This window comes from Callithrix jacchus, chromosome 16 (genome assembly GCF_049354715.1).
Source record: "Callithrix jacchus isolate 240 chromosome 16, calJac240_pri, whole genome shotgun sequence".
In the NCBI taxonomy this organism is placed as follows: Eukaryota; Metazoa; Chordata; class Mammalia; order Primates; family Cebidae; genus Callithrix; species Callithrix jacchus.
In genome coordinates this window covers 53,033,997-53,049,422 of record NC_133517.1, presented here as the reverse complement: position 1 = coordinate 53,049,422, position 15,426 = coordinate 53,033,997, and the positions used below count along the sequence as shown (strand labels likewise).

At 46.2% G+C, this 15,426-nt stretch overlaps 1 protein-coding gene across 18 annotated transcripts in view; it reads right to left on the bottom strand.

Annotated features, from left to right (window-relative positions):
* The window catches only part of ARHGAP39 (Rho GTPase activating protein 39), a 157,365-nt gene that overhangs the window by 58,146 nt on the left and 83,793 nt on the right, over positions 1–15,426 (bottom strand). For all 18 annotated transcript variants that reach the window (XM_035277026.3, XM_078352785.1, XM_035277033.3 and 15 more), the window contains one exon: positions 2,494–2,653. In XM_035277026.3, the coding sequence (XP_035132917.1) occupies positions 2,494–2,573 (80 nt within the window). In that variant the 5' untranslated portion in view covers positions 2,574–2,653. The remainder of the gene's footprint in view (positions 1–2,493; positions 2,654–15,426) is intronic.

The window sequence follows — 15,426 nt, the reverse complement described above, 5'->3', positions numbered from 1 at the left end:
GAAGTAATTCTGAAACAATTTTAGACAAATTATCATATGAGCAAGTGAGTAAACGTGCTGGTGTTCTTGGGAGCCAGGAAAGAAGAGACGTGACGGAAGAGGAGACCACAGAGCAACTCCCTGTGGGAGGGACGGGACTGGAGCACCATGTGCGCTCGGCATTTCTAGGATGCGTGTGTGTGGAGGCGTGCGTGCATGCTTGTGCACCTGTGTGCATGTGTGTGGAGGTGTGTGTGCTTGTGTACTTGTGTGTAGAGGCATGTATATGTTCGTGTACTTGTTTCATGTGCGTGGATGTGTGTATGTTTGTGTATCTGTGTGTGTGGAGGCATGTATGCATGCTCATGTACTCCCGTATGTGTGGAGACATGTGTATGCACTCATGTACCTGTGTGCATGTATGAGGGCGTGCGTGCACGCTTGTCTACGTGTGTGTGTGTGTAGCCACGCATGCTTGCTCATGTACGCACATGGGTGTAGACATGTGTGAGCACTTGTGTACCTGTGTGAGTGTGCGTGGAAGTGTGTGTGCGCACTTGTGTACCTGTGTGTGCATGTGTGCGTGGAGGCGTGCATGTAAGCTTGTGAACCTATGTGTGTGTGTGTGTTTGCCTGGAGGTGAGCATGTGTCGTTGTGTACCTTTGTGTGTACATGTGCACACTCCTGCATAATTGTCTAGTTCTATGTGCTTCAGAGGCCAAAAAGCAAACACTGCAGTAGTACTGAGTATTCTAAGAACCCAGACCTTGTTCTCTAAGACTGGTCAGTAGTCCCTAAAAGAAACCAGAACTCCCAGACAAACAGCTGATTCCAGGGCTGTGCAGGGCAGTTGTGCCAGGAGGAAGGAAGCACTCAGAGGAATGAGGACATCAAGGACACAGGAGCCAGTGAGACGCTCAGGGGCCTACCTGGGCACATGTGCACCAAGCCAGTGAAAGGGAAGAGCAACAAAAACCCTGAAAAAACCCAACAGAGCTCAGAGCCCACACCAACCAACAAATGAATGAATGAATATACAACAAGAGAGCAGTACTCCTGCTCAGATCAAGGTTGAGTGCTGATCGCAAGTATGGAAGGTGCGTGGGCTCTGGGAAACAAGGTTACGCTGAGTCCTGGAAAGACCAACCATATAGAGAGGGACAAAGCACCAGACAGGGAACTGGGGCCAGAGGCAGCAGCTGAACCGAGGAGAGCATAGATGAGGCTTCCATCGGGGTCAGAGGTCATGCTGCCAGGTGAGGGACAGATGGACAGCAGTGTCTGCAGATGCAGGGCCCAGGAGGACCTAATACCACCTGTGTAGTATCCTCCTGAAAAACTGTCAGACAAACCCAAACCAAGGAACTCTATTTTATTTATTTACTGTGACACGGAGTCTCACTCTGTCACTCAGGCTGGAGTGCAGTGGTGTGATCTCAGCTCACTGCAGCCTCAACCCCTCGGGTTCAAGAGATCTCCTCATGTCAGCCTCCCAAGCAGTTGAGACCATAGGCACCTGCCACCACGCCTGGCTAATTTTTGTATATTTTTTAGAGATTGGGTCTCACTAGGTTGCCCAGGCTGGAATGATCTATTTTAAATAGGGTGACTATTACCTTAAAAATATCAATGTGACAAAAGGTGTGGAATTCTTCCAGATTAAAAAAGACTAAGGAGAGAAAGGCCGTTGGGGCAGAGCCAAACTGGAGGCATGGGACGCTGGCTGAGATGGAACGGGGCCAGATTTACTCTTGGTAACAAGCGTCCTGAGCTACCTGGAAGACATCCTGAAGGAGCACATGGTCTCAGGCCACAAGCCACCCCAAAGTATTCAGCGGTGACAGGAGCAATGCTAGCCACAGGGTCTCTGGGGCGAGGGCACTTGAGTACTCATGGGACTGTTCTTATTCTTACAACTTTTCTAGAAGCATGAAATTATTTCCAAACAAAAGCCTACAAATTAGGGCTGAGCAGTGGCTTACGTCTGTGAGCCTAGCACTTTGGGAGGCCTTGGCCTTCCAAAAGGATTACTTGAACCCAGAAGTTTAAGACCAGCCTGGGCAAGACATAGAGACCTTATCTTTACAAAAAATTAAAAATCAGTTAGATGTGGTGGTGCATGACTGCAGTCCCAACTAGCTGGGAGGCTGAGGTAGGAGGACTGCTTGAGCCCAGGAATTCAAGGCTGCAGAGAGCTATGATCGCACCACTGCACTCCAGCCTGGGCAACAGAGTGAGAGACCCTGTCTCATAAATAAATAAATAAATAAATTGGAAAGTCAAAAATTAGAAAACTAAAAACCATGAATCATGGCCACCCACAACTGCAGGATCGTGGGCCAGAGCCCTGAGGGCAGCACCGTGCACAGGTGGCACCGGCCATCCATCTGGGCTTTGAAAAGAGTCAGTGACTGCACGGAGAATCTTGCACACACACTGCTCTGTGTGCAAGAAGGACTTGTTCCACCCACTCCTGTGGCCCAGGCGGCTCCATAGGTCGGTTGGCTCCTTACCGAGTGCTTGACCCTGGAATCCTTGCCTCTGGCAGGTCGACATTATGGCTCCTGCACTCGTAGTCCTGTGTCTGGGACATCGCTGTCTGCTTCCTCGCTGAGGTGGACTGATGTCAGTGGATCATCGGGACGACTCCAGCTTAGACAGGAAGGTGCCACACTGTGAGAAGGGAAGGGGAGAAGCAACACTGCTGATTTGGAAAACGTCTGATCACACCAACCACCAAGCCCATCACCGTTGAGTGGCAGGACAGAATGAAGATGGACTTTGTGGCACCCGTGAACTGCCCCCAGGCAGCCAACCCCATGCCCCAGTGCTCCTGCTACCTGGCCCCTGGGTTGCAGCAAAGCCTGGCTAGCCTCCGATGCAGCAGGGAGCATGCCCACCAGCCAGTCCTCAGGTCCCACGCCAGCCTGAGACAGACATCCCCACTTCACGTGGGGCCAGGGCAGGTATAAGCCAAGCATGGCGGGACCGTGGGACCTGAGGACTGGGAGGGTGAATAGGACATAGGACCTGCTTTGTCCTCACTCTCAGCCCCACGTCTGAGACTCACAAAGGCGACACCTGCTGGCAGTCACTGGGGAAGGATGTGGGACTGCACGCATAGAACATGCACAGCCGAGGCACAGGGCAGTGCTTGGGAGTAATCCTGTTCACACCTGACTTCTGAAAACAGTGGTATGTGTACCAGGTATACAGTCCATCCTTGAAAAACACTGATCTGAGCTAAGAGGGTCACTTATACATGGGTTTTCTTCCTCCTCTGCCTCCCCTGAGACAGCACAACCAACCCCCTTTCTCTTTCTTCTCCTCAGCCTACTTGATGCACAGGTGATGAGGATGAAGATCTTTAGGATGGTTCACTTCCACATAATGACAGTAAATATATTTTCCTGATGATTTTCTTAATACCATTTTCTTTTCTCTAGCTGACTTGACAGGCAGAGTACAGCAGATATTGCAATAGCATGCAAAATACATGTGAAGTGACTGTGATGTTATCTGAAGGCTTCCCATCAGCAGCAGGCTGTTCATAATTAAGAGAAGGAAGCGGCAAAAGTAAGACGTGGGTTTTTAACCACCTGGTGGGGGTCACTGCCCCTAAACCCTGAGTTGTTCAAGGGTCAAGTTGTGAAAAAAATGAACCTTGCCCTCTAGCTCATCCAATCCCATACATACAACTTAATTCTAGACACACTATAGGTCTAAATGTTAAAAGCAAAATAACAAAGCTTTTGAGGCTGGGCGCGGTGGCTCACGCCTGTAATCCCCGCATTTTGGGCGGCCGAGGAGGGTGGATCATGAGGTCAGGAGTTCAAGACCAGACTGGCCAACATGGTGAAACCCCGTCTCTATTAAAAAAATACAAAAATTAGCTGGGCATGGTGGCTCATGCCTGTAATCCCAGCTACTTGGGAGGCTGAGGTAGGAGAATTGCTTGAACCAGGACCCGGGAGGTGGAGGTTGCAGTGAGCCAAGACCGCACCACTGCACTCCAGCCTGGGCTACAGAGTGAGACTCCATCTCAAAAAATAATAATAATACATAAAATTTAAAAAAAATAAAGCTTTTGGAAAGAAATGTAAAAGAAAATCTTTGTGGCCTCAGAGTAGGCACAGATCTTTATTGGACACACACGCAAAAAAACAGCACCAAGAAAAAAATTAACAAATTGGACTATAGTAAAATTAAGAATGTCTGTTTATCAAGAAACCATTAAGTTAAAAAAAAAAAACCCATCCTAAGTGGGAGATGCTTGCTACACTGAACATGTAAAACGCGTGTGTGTGTGTGTGTATTCTGACAAAGGACCACATCCAGACTATATTAAAAACTATCGATAAGTAAGAAAATCAGCCGGGTGTGGTGGCGCGTGTTTGTGGTCCCAGCTACAAGGGAGGATGAGGAGGGAGGATTGCTTGAGCCCAGGAGGTCAAGGCTGCAGTGAACTAGGATTACGCCACTGCATTCCAGCCTGGGTGACAGAGTGACACCCTGTCTCCAAAAAAACCAGACACAACTGAATGCACATAGTACAGTTTCCTTTCATGAAGTTCAAGGTCAGGCAAAAGCAGCCTCTGCTGTTAGAAATCAGAACCAACACCACCTCCTCCCCGCCCCCAGGTGGTGACAGGGAGGGACCAGTGGCTGTGTGGCTGCTCCTAACCCTGGTGCCACTACACCCACAGTGCTGGCTCACAGAAGCCACAGGACCTCACGCACGTGCTCCCACACTTCAACAGTCTGCAGAACTGAGGCAGAGTGCCGCCGTGGTGGACACTTGCTTCCTTGTTCCCCAATGCCCCAGCTGGTATCAGTACCGGAATCCCCAAGAAGAGGCCATTCCATAGATTCTAACTGTGCTAACTCAAGGGGAAATAAAAAAGACTCAAGCACCAGGAGAGGGCACAGCCGGCAATGAGACCCAACGTGAAGAGACACTGCAGGTCAATCGGAAACTTTCTCCAAGTCCCAGACAGATTGTGGGGCCACAAATCCAATCTACACTCACTCTACTCACAAGCAGGGGAACCACCTCCTTAGAGGAAACACACTTTCTGTCACTTAAATCCCCTTTCTATCATTTAAATCTCCACATAACTATTTATTTAAATGCTTGAGACTGCTAGGAATGCCAGCGCTTTGGAAGGTTGAGGAGGGCACATCCTTTGAGGTCAAGAGTTCAAGACCAGCCTGGCCAATACAGCAAAACCCAATCTCTACTAAAAGTACAAAAATTAGTCAGGCGTGGTGACATGCACCTATAATCCCAGGTACTTGGGAGGCTGAGGCAGGAGAATCATTTGAACCCAGGAGTCAGAGGTTGCAGTGAGCCGAGATCATGCCACTGCACTACAGCCTGGGCGACAGAACAAAACTCTCAAAAAAAGGAAAAGAAACTTGAATTTTTAAAATTTCTTGTTTGAGAGGAAACAAGTGACCTGGTTGCACAGCTTCAATCTTTTTGAAAAGTTTAATAGCGCATCAGTGAACTTCTGAAAAGCTAAAAAGCATCCACCACAGCCCGAGAGCAACCCTGACCAGCCACTTTCCCTGTGCACCTGCTTTCCATTCTTAGCCCATCCTTCCACCATGAGTTCCAATACGATCACTGACCTCCTTGTCCGTTTAGACAACTCAGGCACTACCTCTCAAATGCACCAGGTCTGCCACCGGGTACTGTTAGTCCCCAAACTTTGCTTTTCATTTTGGAAGTTGTTTTAATTATTCTAGATAGTTTGCCTTTCTTTCCTTTTTTTTTTTTTTGAGATGAAGTTTCGCTCTTGTTGCCTAGGCTGGAGCGCAAGGGCGCAATCTTGGCTCACTGCAACCTCTACCTCCTGGGTTCAAGCAATTCTCCTGCCTCAGTCTCTGGAGTATCTGAGACTACAGGCACACGCCACCATGCCCGGCTAATTTTTGTATTTTTAGCAGAGACGGGGTTTCTCCATGTTGGTCAGGCTGGTCTCAAACTCACGACCTCAGGTGATCCACCCGCCTTAGCCTCCCAAAGTGCTTGGATTACAGGTGTAAGCAACTGCACCCTATGCATTTCTATATGAATTTCAGAATCAGCTTCTAAATTTCTATAAAATAACCTGCTGGGATTTTGATTGCAGTTATGTTGTATCTATAGAAAGTATGAGGAAAACTAGTATCTTCTGATCTGTAGCAAAATGTATCTTTCTATCTAGTTGGGTCTACTTCCTTTCAGCAACATTGCGTAGTTTTTAGTGTACAAATCTTGCACATATTAGGTGTCACCCTAAGCATTTCATATTTATAATGCTAACAAAATATAATTACCAATTTTTTGTTGCTAATACAAAAAAAAATTAGTTTTTATAGTTTGATTTGTAACCTTGATAAATTCACTTATTATATCTGATTCCTTTTTGTTCTTGCAGATTAAGTTTTCTGTACAGATGATCATGTCAACAGTGAATAAACATTTTCTTCTTTCTTTTTAAACTAGATTCTTTTATTTTTCTTGCTCAATTGCACTGGGAAGAACCTGCAGTATATCACTGAACACAGTAAGAGTGAATGTCTGTGACTTGTTCCTAATCTTAGGAAAGTATCCAGTCTTTTACCACTAAGGGTGATGTTGACTGTAACTTTTTCATGAATGTCTTTTGTAAGGTTGAGGAAGTTCCTCTGTATTCTGAGTTTGCCAAGTTATTTTTAAAATCTGGAATGAATGTTGGATTTTGTAAAATACTTTTACTGTATCTAGTGAAATGATCACATGGTTTCTCTTGTTTAGTTTGATAATAGTTGGGTTCTATCAATTAATTTTCTAATCTTAAATCAATTATGTATTTCTTGTACCAATGCCAACTGGTCACAATGTACTGTCCTTTTTATATATTCTCAAATGTGATTTGCTACAATTTTATTAAGAATTTTTACATCTATATTCATATTCATTTTTGCATCTATTTTCTTCCTGTAATATCTTTGGTTTTGCTATCAGGGTAATACTGGCACAACAAAATGAGAGGTATTCCCTCCTCTCAAATTTCTGAGTGAGTTTATACAGAACTGCTATTATTTCGTCCTTAAATGTGTGGCAGAGTCTCCAGTGAAGCCAGATGGGCATGTCGTTTCTTTGTGGGAAGGTTTTCAATTACATATCAAATCTGTTTAATAGATACAGAGCTCAACAGGTTCTAAAAATTTCTTCTTATGTGAGTATGAATGGTTTGCGTCTTTCAAGGAACTTGTCCATTTCATATAAAATTAATCACAGTTACTGGCATAAGTTATTATACCATACTATTGCTTTATATCTTCTTAAGAGCAACAGACTCAGCAGTGATGCCACATTTTTCATTTTTGATACTGTTATCAAAAATGTTTTATTTTTTTCACTTTTTCCTAATCAATCTGGCTAGAAGCTTGTCTATTTTACTGACTGCCTCAAAAAGTCAGCTTAATCAGTTTTTTCCCATTTTTCTGTTTTCATTAATTTCTGCTTTGAGCTTTGTTTCCTTTCTTTTGCATCTTTTAGTTTAATTTGCTTTCCTTTTTCTAGTTTCCTAAGGTAGAAGCAGAGTTCAGTGATTTATACGCTTAAAAATTTTTAGGTATAGTGTTATAAAATTTTCCTCCGATTATAGCTTTCGTGACATCCAACAGATTTTGATATGCTGTATTTTCATTTTCATTCCATTCAAAAAGATTTTTCTTTTCTGAGATGGAGTCTCACTCTATCGTCCAGGCTGGAGTGCAGTGGCGCGATCTTGGCTTGCTGCAACCTTCATCTCTCGGGTTCCAGCGAGTCTCCACCTCAACCTCCCTACCCAGTAGCTGGGATTACAGGCATGTGCCACCACACCCGACTAATTTTTTTGTATTTTTAATAGAGACGAGGTTGGCCGGGCTGGTCTCAAAATCCTCAGCTCAGGGGATCCTCCTGCCTCAGCCTCCGAAAGTGCTGGGATTACAGGCATGGACCCTCCCTAAGTAACTTTGGAAATAAATGGAGTCAATAAGACTAAAGGCAAAAAAGAAGTCACATATAACCACTGTAATCTTTTTTTTTTTTTTTTGAGATGGAGTTTAGCTCTGTCTCCCAGGCTGGAATGCAGTGGCAGGATCTCAGCTCACTGCAACCTTCACCTCCTAGGTTCAAGCAGTTCTCCCACCTCAGCCTCCCGAGTAGCTGGGATTATAGGTGCCCGCCATCACGCTCTACTGATTTTTGCATTTTTAGTAGAGATGGAGTTTCACCATGTTGGACAGGCTGGTCTCAAACACCTGACCTTAGGTGATCCACCTACCGCAGCCTCCCAAAGTGCTAGGATTATAGGCATGAGCCACTGTGCCCAGCCTAACACTGCGCCTGGCCTAACCACTGCAATCTAGTTGATAAAGTTGTTTCCCATGGGAGTATGAGTTAACTATTCTGATACTCCTATGTATGTACATTGGAATTGAACAATTAAGTAAACAAATGACAGATGGTGGGATCCAAGAGAATGGAAGAACAAGCAAGGGGAAGAGTCTAGAATGATCCACATGGTACTAGATTAAGGCTGGAGGCATCAGTATGAACTCATGTTTAACATAATACGTGGCTATATATAGAAATACTTATAGATATGTACATACACATAAGTTAGTATACACAAAATATTTATTTGCTGTCAGCTGAGAGTCTAGAAGCAACAGCAGCCCATAGGAACACACACCCCTATAGTCCAGATCTTGATCCTGATACTGTTCAACAATAAAAGGAACCAGCAATCCTTGAAGAAATGACTGAAGTGATGGAGGCGGAAAAGATACAAGATGAGCCTGGAGCATCCTGCAGAAGTAGAGAGGAGGAAGGGCTAAAACAAAAACAAAACTCTGGCAGTGATGGAGTATGTCAAAGGGACACAAGAGCCAAATGAAGAGCTCCAATGACCAAAGCTGGAGCAATCTGAGCAACAGAATGAAGTCAATTTGGATCATAACCCAAAGTATAAATATCTATGAATCCATACTGATATAAATAAATGACCAAAAAAATAGGTGGGAGAATAGACAAATACTGCCCTGAAAAAAAAAATCTACGTAGACTGGTTTGAGAGCTTCCTGCCCTCAAGGATGAGGAGCAAAACTTCCCACTCCTAAAATGTGGGCCGGACACAGTGACCTCTTTCCAAACAGCACAGAAAAGCAGGGATGGGAAGGAACGTGACAGCAGAGGAATCTGACGAGCATGGCCTCTGCCAAGGGATCAAGGTCCACCAGCAGTAAGTCATATTCATGTGTACCTTTGACACCAGTCATATTCACGTGTACTTTGGATACGAGCTGATGAAAATGGCACTTTGCCTCTGCGGCTCTTTTCCACAAACGTCTAACTCTAGTCTAATCATGAGATAAGACTGGAGATACATCCTGAGATAAAACATCAGATACATCCTGACTGAGGGCCAGTCTACAGAATACTTGACCACTATTCCACATACAGACTGTACATTGCACATTTTAAAGGTTATCCCTCATTATTTTTTTGTTTATATAATTGTAAACGGGATTTTGCAAAGTTACATTTTGTTTTTTTCCAACATGAAAGTTATTGGGTTTTAGGTATTTATTTGGTTACTTATTATTTTTTATGACAACCATATTGTCATGTGCCAGGAAATTTTTCCAACATTTGTAACCATTATTTCTGTTTCATACCCAACTGCAGAGACAAAAATGTTCAGAATGATGCTAAAGTCATGAGAGTAAGCATTTCTGTTTTGTTCTCAATTTTAGTAAAAATGATTAAAGCTTACCCTTTTAATTTTTCTTCATTTTATTCACTTTAGACATTTAACTACCAATACACAGTTTTGAAAGAAAAGGGCAGTGGATTTATACTTCCAATTCTAATGCCAATTTGTTTTCTTATTAATTTTACATTATTAATGTCTTAAATTATATTCTCCTTTACTTTGTGTTTTTTGAGACAGAGTCTTGCTCTGTCGCCCAGGCTAGAATGCAGTGGCGTGATCTTGGCTCACTGCAACCTCTGCCTCCCAGGTTCAAGTAATTCTCCTGCCTCAGCCTCCAAAGTAGCTGGGACTACAGGCGCTCACCACCATACCTATCTAATTTTTGTATTTTTTGTAGAGGGAGGGTTTTACCATCTTGGCCAGGCAGGTCTTGAACTCCTGACCTCAAGTGATCCACCTGCCTTGGCCTCCCAACCTGCTAGGATTACAGGCGTAAGCAACCGTGTTTGCCCTATTAATATTCTCTTCTGAACCACAGCTTTCAGAGTTGTTCAGCCTCAGAGTTATCCATTCTCTAACTTTACACACTGGGGTTTCCCATCATCTTGAAAGCTGGATTCCATGAGTGCTGCCCTGAGGCTGTGTCCACAAATGCTTTAGTGTCACACTGCACACAGACACAGCAACTCAGCTTAGCGTGAATTCTTGGATGACACTGTTCTCATCCCTTTCAGAATCCCCCTAGCATAGCTCTGCTGCCTTCTGAACCAGACTGTTCAGTGCTATGAGTGGGGCGGGCTGGGTCTGCACAAAGGGCTCCTCCTCCTTTCACACTCAGGGGATTGAGCAAGTCCCACCATGTTGTATCCAATTCTTCTAGGAATGTGACACCCCCTTTGTTGTGCAAACTCAGGCCTTCCTTTATTCCAGAGTGGTTCTGCTTTCTTTGGTTTTCCCTCACACCTGTGTGCTGTTTCTTCTCTGTATTTTATTAGAAACCACTGTCTATACCAGGTCCCTCATGGGCTCTTCTGCTCAACACCTTTTCTGTGACTTTTCATTTTTCTCTACACGGCACATTGTTTTCAAGTAGCCAGTCCTCTCTAGGTGGCCGATTCTTTTTCCATAGCATCCATGCCATTTCTTGCTGTAAAGGATGTAGGTCTGACATCTGTAATCAACTTTTCTCTGCTTTGCCAGCTCACTTTATCTCCTGTTATCTTTAAACTTTTAAAAATCTTTATGTTTTAAATTTTATATTTACTTATATAATATTACACATAAAATACATATTAAAAATATGTATTACGGTCGGGCGCAGTGGCTCAAGCCTGTAATCCCAGCACTTTGGGAGGCCGAGGCAGGTGGATCACGATGTCAAGAGATTGAGACCATCCCGGTCAGCATGGTGAAACCCCGTATCTACTAAAAATACAAAAAATTAGCTGGACATGGTGGCGCGTGCCTGTAATCCCAGCTACTCGGGAGGCTGAGGCAGGAGAATTGCCTGAACCCAGGAGGCGGAGGTTGAGGTGAGCCGAGATCGCGCCATTGCATTCCAGGCTGGGTAACAAGAGTGAAACTCCGTCTCAAAAAAAAAATAGAATATAATTTGTATATTACAAATGTTGTAATTATTATATAGAGAAGATTCCACATAAAATTTCCTAGTTTCCCGATTAATGCTTCTGAATGTTTTCTTTCTTTCTTTCTTTTTCTTTTTTTTTTTTTGAGACAGAGTTTTGCTGTTGTTACCCAGACTGGAGTGCAATGAATGGCACAATCTCGGCTCACTGCATCCTCTGCCTCCTGGGTTCAGGCAATTCTCCTGCCTCAGCCTCCCGAGTAGCTGGGATTATAGGCGCGCACCACCATGCCCAGCTAATTTTTGTATTTTTAGTAGAGACAGGGTTTCACCATGTTGACCAGGATGGTCTCGATCTCTTGACCTCGTGATCCACCCACCTCGGCCTCCCAAAGTGCTGTGATTATAGGCGTGAGCCACCGCGCCCAGCCCCCTGAATGTTTTCTTCATCCACTCTTTTAACCATTCTCTTTCCCTCTTTTTGTTTCTTTTTTCTATTTTTTATTTTTGCGATAGAGTCTTGTTCAGTTGCCCAGACTGGAGTGCAGTGGCGTAATCGTGGCTCACTGTAGCCTCGACCTCCTGGGTTCAAGGGATCCTCCCACCTCAGCCTCCTGAGTAGCTGGGACTATAGGCATGTGCCACCATGCCTGCCTAGAGATGGGGTCTCATTATATTGCTCAGGCTGGTATCAAACTCTTGAGCTCAAGTAATGCTCCTGCCTCAGCCTCCCAGAGTATTGTGTTTACAGGTGTGCACCCTGCGCCCAGCTGCTTTTCACCTTTCATGTCACATAAGGGTTGCGTCATTTCAAGCAAGGACAGGGACAGGACTGAGGGCAGGCTCAGATCAGATGTATCATTCCAGAACACTCCACTGCCAAGCCTTCTCACAGCCTCTGCTCTGGATGTTTCTGATATTACCACATGTTTTGGTTTCAAGGGACACAGACCCAACTCAAACTAAAGAGAGAACTGTGGCTTCATCTAACACAACCGTCTGGTCTCAGATCCCAGGACTCACTCTCGCCTCATGGTTCTGCTTTGCTCTGATTGGATGGACTTGGGACAGGATCTGTGTGCTGCTGGCAGCTGACTCAAAATCTACCAACACCAACACCTCCGACCACCACCAAGAAGTTCCTCTCCTCCCAGTTCTAGCAAGAAAGCCTTGTAAAGGTTTCTGAGCAACCACTATGGGCTCTGTCCCTGGCCTGGTGCCTCGAGAGAGAGGGTCTGTGCGGACTAGGAGGAATCAACTCTGCCATCCCCAGGGGAAAAGGCCTGATAGGCAGAAAGACTCCTCTCAGGGAGAGCTGATCCTCAGCTGAATGTCCCAGGGGTCTGAGGGCCCCAATGCCTCTAAGAGTCCAAGTCTTTTTTTTGTTTGTTTGAGGCGGTATCTTGCTCTATTGCCCAGGCTGGAGTGTAGTGGCCTCAGCTCACTGCAACCTCTACCTCCCAGGTTCAAGCTATTCTCCTGCCTCAGCCACCCGAGTAGCTGGGATTACAGGTGCAGGCCACCACACGCAGCTAATTTTTGTATTTTTTTAGTAGAGACAGAGTTTCACCATGTTGGTCAGCCTGGTCTTGAACTCCTGACCTCGTGATCTACCTACCTGGGCCTCCCAAAGTGCTGGGATTACAGGCGTGAGCCACTGTGCCTGGCCAGAGTCCAAGTCTTATAGCTGGAGAACTTACCTGCTGAGGTAGCTCATGCAAGCCAAGCCCAAGAAGAGAGACTCCCTCTTAGCCCACACCATCAGCCAGTGGCAGATGCGAGGAAATGCCAGAGAGAGCAGCTCCACAGTGAATTTTAAGGAGGGAAGTAGAATAAGTCAGTCTACTCAGCTGTCATTTCCTTCCCCATTCCACTCCTTAAGAGTCTGGATCTTGCCGGGCGCAGTGGCTCACGCCTGTAATCCCAGCACTTTGGGAGGCCGAGGCGGGTGGATCAGCGAGTCAGGAGTTCGAGAGCATCCTGGCCAACATGGTGAAACCCTGTTGCTACTAAAATTAAAAAAAAAAAAAAATTTGGCCGAATGTGGTGGTGCGTACCTGTAGTCCCAGCTACTTGGAAGGCTGAGGCAGGGGAATCTCTTGAACTTGGGAGGCAGAGGTTGCAGTGAGCCAAGATTGCGCCACTACACTCCAGCCTGGGTGACAGAACAAGACTCTGTCTCAAAAAAAAAAAAAAAAAAAAAAGAATCTGAATCTTGTGGGCAGTGGCTCATGCCTATAATCCCAGCACTTTAGGAGACCAAGGTGGGGGGATTGCTTGAGCTCAGGAGTAGAAGACCAGCCTGGGCAAGGTGGTAAAACCTCATCTCTACCAAGAAATACAATAATTAGCTGGGTGTGGTGGCATGTGCCTGTGGTCCCAGCTATTGGAAAGGCTGAGACGGGAGGATCACTAACTCAGGACGTAGAGGCTGCAGTGAGCTATGATTGTGCTACTGTGCTCTAGCCTGGGCAACAAAGTGAGACCCCTTCTCTAAAAATAAAAAAATGAAAGTCTGGATCTTACAGAAATAAAAGTGAAGCAGGTGGGCCTTCCGCCTCAGCTTGCCAGATGTCTGCTCACTCCCCTCAGCCACAGCCCCATTCTTTTAAAACACTCATCAATGCTATCTCCAAAACCCATTCTTGTAAAACAAAAACCCAGCCTGCTGGAGACCTGATGTGGCTGTCACTGCTTCCCATCCGGCCAACACCCTCCTTTGCTATGGCTATTCCTTAGGCCCATTGTGGATTAAATCTTGTTCCCTATTTTTCATTCTCTTTGTTCACAGCAGTGGGTTTCAAGAAGAGAAGTAGAATAAACGAGTCTTTACTCAGCTGTCATTTCCAGAAGGCCCAAGTTCCATTCTCAATGCTGTTTTTAGTTTTCCCAGTTCTGAACAATGAACCTAGTCTCATGCTCTGAAAGCTCGGCTGTGAGCTGGAGACACAAGGCCCCATTCTCCCCGCCCAGTGCCTGGGCCAGGCTGGGCACAGACGCAACCCCAGTGAGCAGCACAAGCACGTCCGGCATTTGCCGCCCCTCAAGCAGCTGTGCTCATCAAATCCGCCCACTCCAGGACGGGCCACATTGAGGGCTTTGGATCTGTGATCCAGCCCATCAGCAAGCTATGGAATGGACTTGGGAGGTCAGAGCCAGCTTCTTCACTTTCTGGGAGGGGAAAGGAGGGTCAGGCACACCCCACATGGAAAGGACGGTGCTGGCTGAAGCCACCTGGATGCACAGAAAAAGAATTTCTTACTGTGGCGCAGACGCTGCAACGCTTGAAAGCTGCTGCCTGGCCCCAGGGCTGGTGTCACACCTGGCTCTGTCTGCGTGTGACAAGGTCCTGAGATGGGCAGTCTGGAGGGGCCTCCGTGCCTTCCAGATGCACAGACCTGACTGGCAGGACAGCCCCTTCCTGGCTTCCCCGTGTCCATGGTCAAGAGAGACCAGGTCTGTGACCTAGGACAACCACCCCCTACAAAAGGGTCCTGGCTTATTCATTAATTCTGAATGAATTTGGCTGCGGGCTGCCCTGGGCTTTTTTTGTCTTCCTGAAACAGAGTCTTGCTTCTTCACCCTGGCTACAGTGTAATGGCACAATCCTGGCTCACTGCAACCTCCACCTCCTGGTCTGCCTCAGCCTCCTGAGTAGTTGGAATTACAGGCTCCCACCACCATGCCCAGTTAATTTTTGTATTTCAGTAGAGATGGGGTTTCACCATCTTGGCTAAGCTTGTCTTGAACTTCTGACCCTGTGATCCAACTGCCTCGGCCTCCCAAAGTGCAGGGATTACAAGCATGAGCCTCCATGCCCAGCCTGCCCTGGGCTTCAAGAGAGAAATGAGAAAATCCATGGAGGACTTTATAAATGCAGGAAACAGAGGCTCAGGCACTACAAGAGTAGTAGTAAAGGTCGTGGTAGGCGCAGGTGGGGCACGAGGCAGGCAGGCAGAGCCCCCTGGACACACTTCGGCTGTGCGCCCTCCATCCCCAGGCCCAGGACCAGCCTTGGCCACCTCCCCCAAGAGGCCAGGTGCAGGAGGCAGCTTCTCCCAAAGTGGTGCCTGGTTCCTTCGTTAAAGGAGCAGTGCTGGGCTTCCTAGGAGCAAGTCCCACTG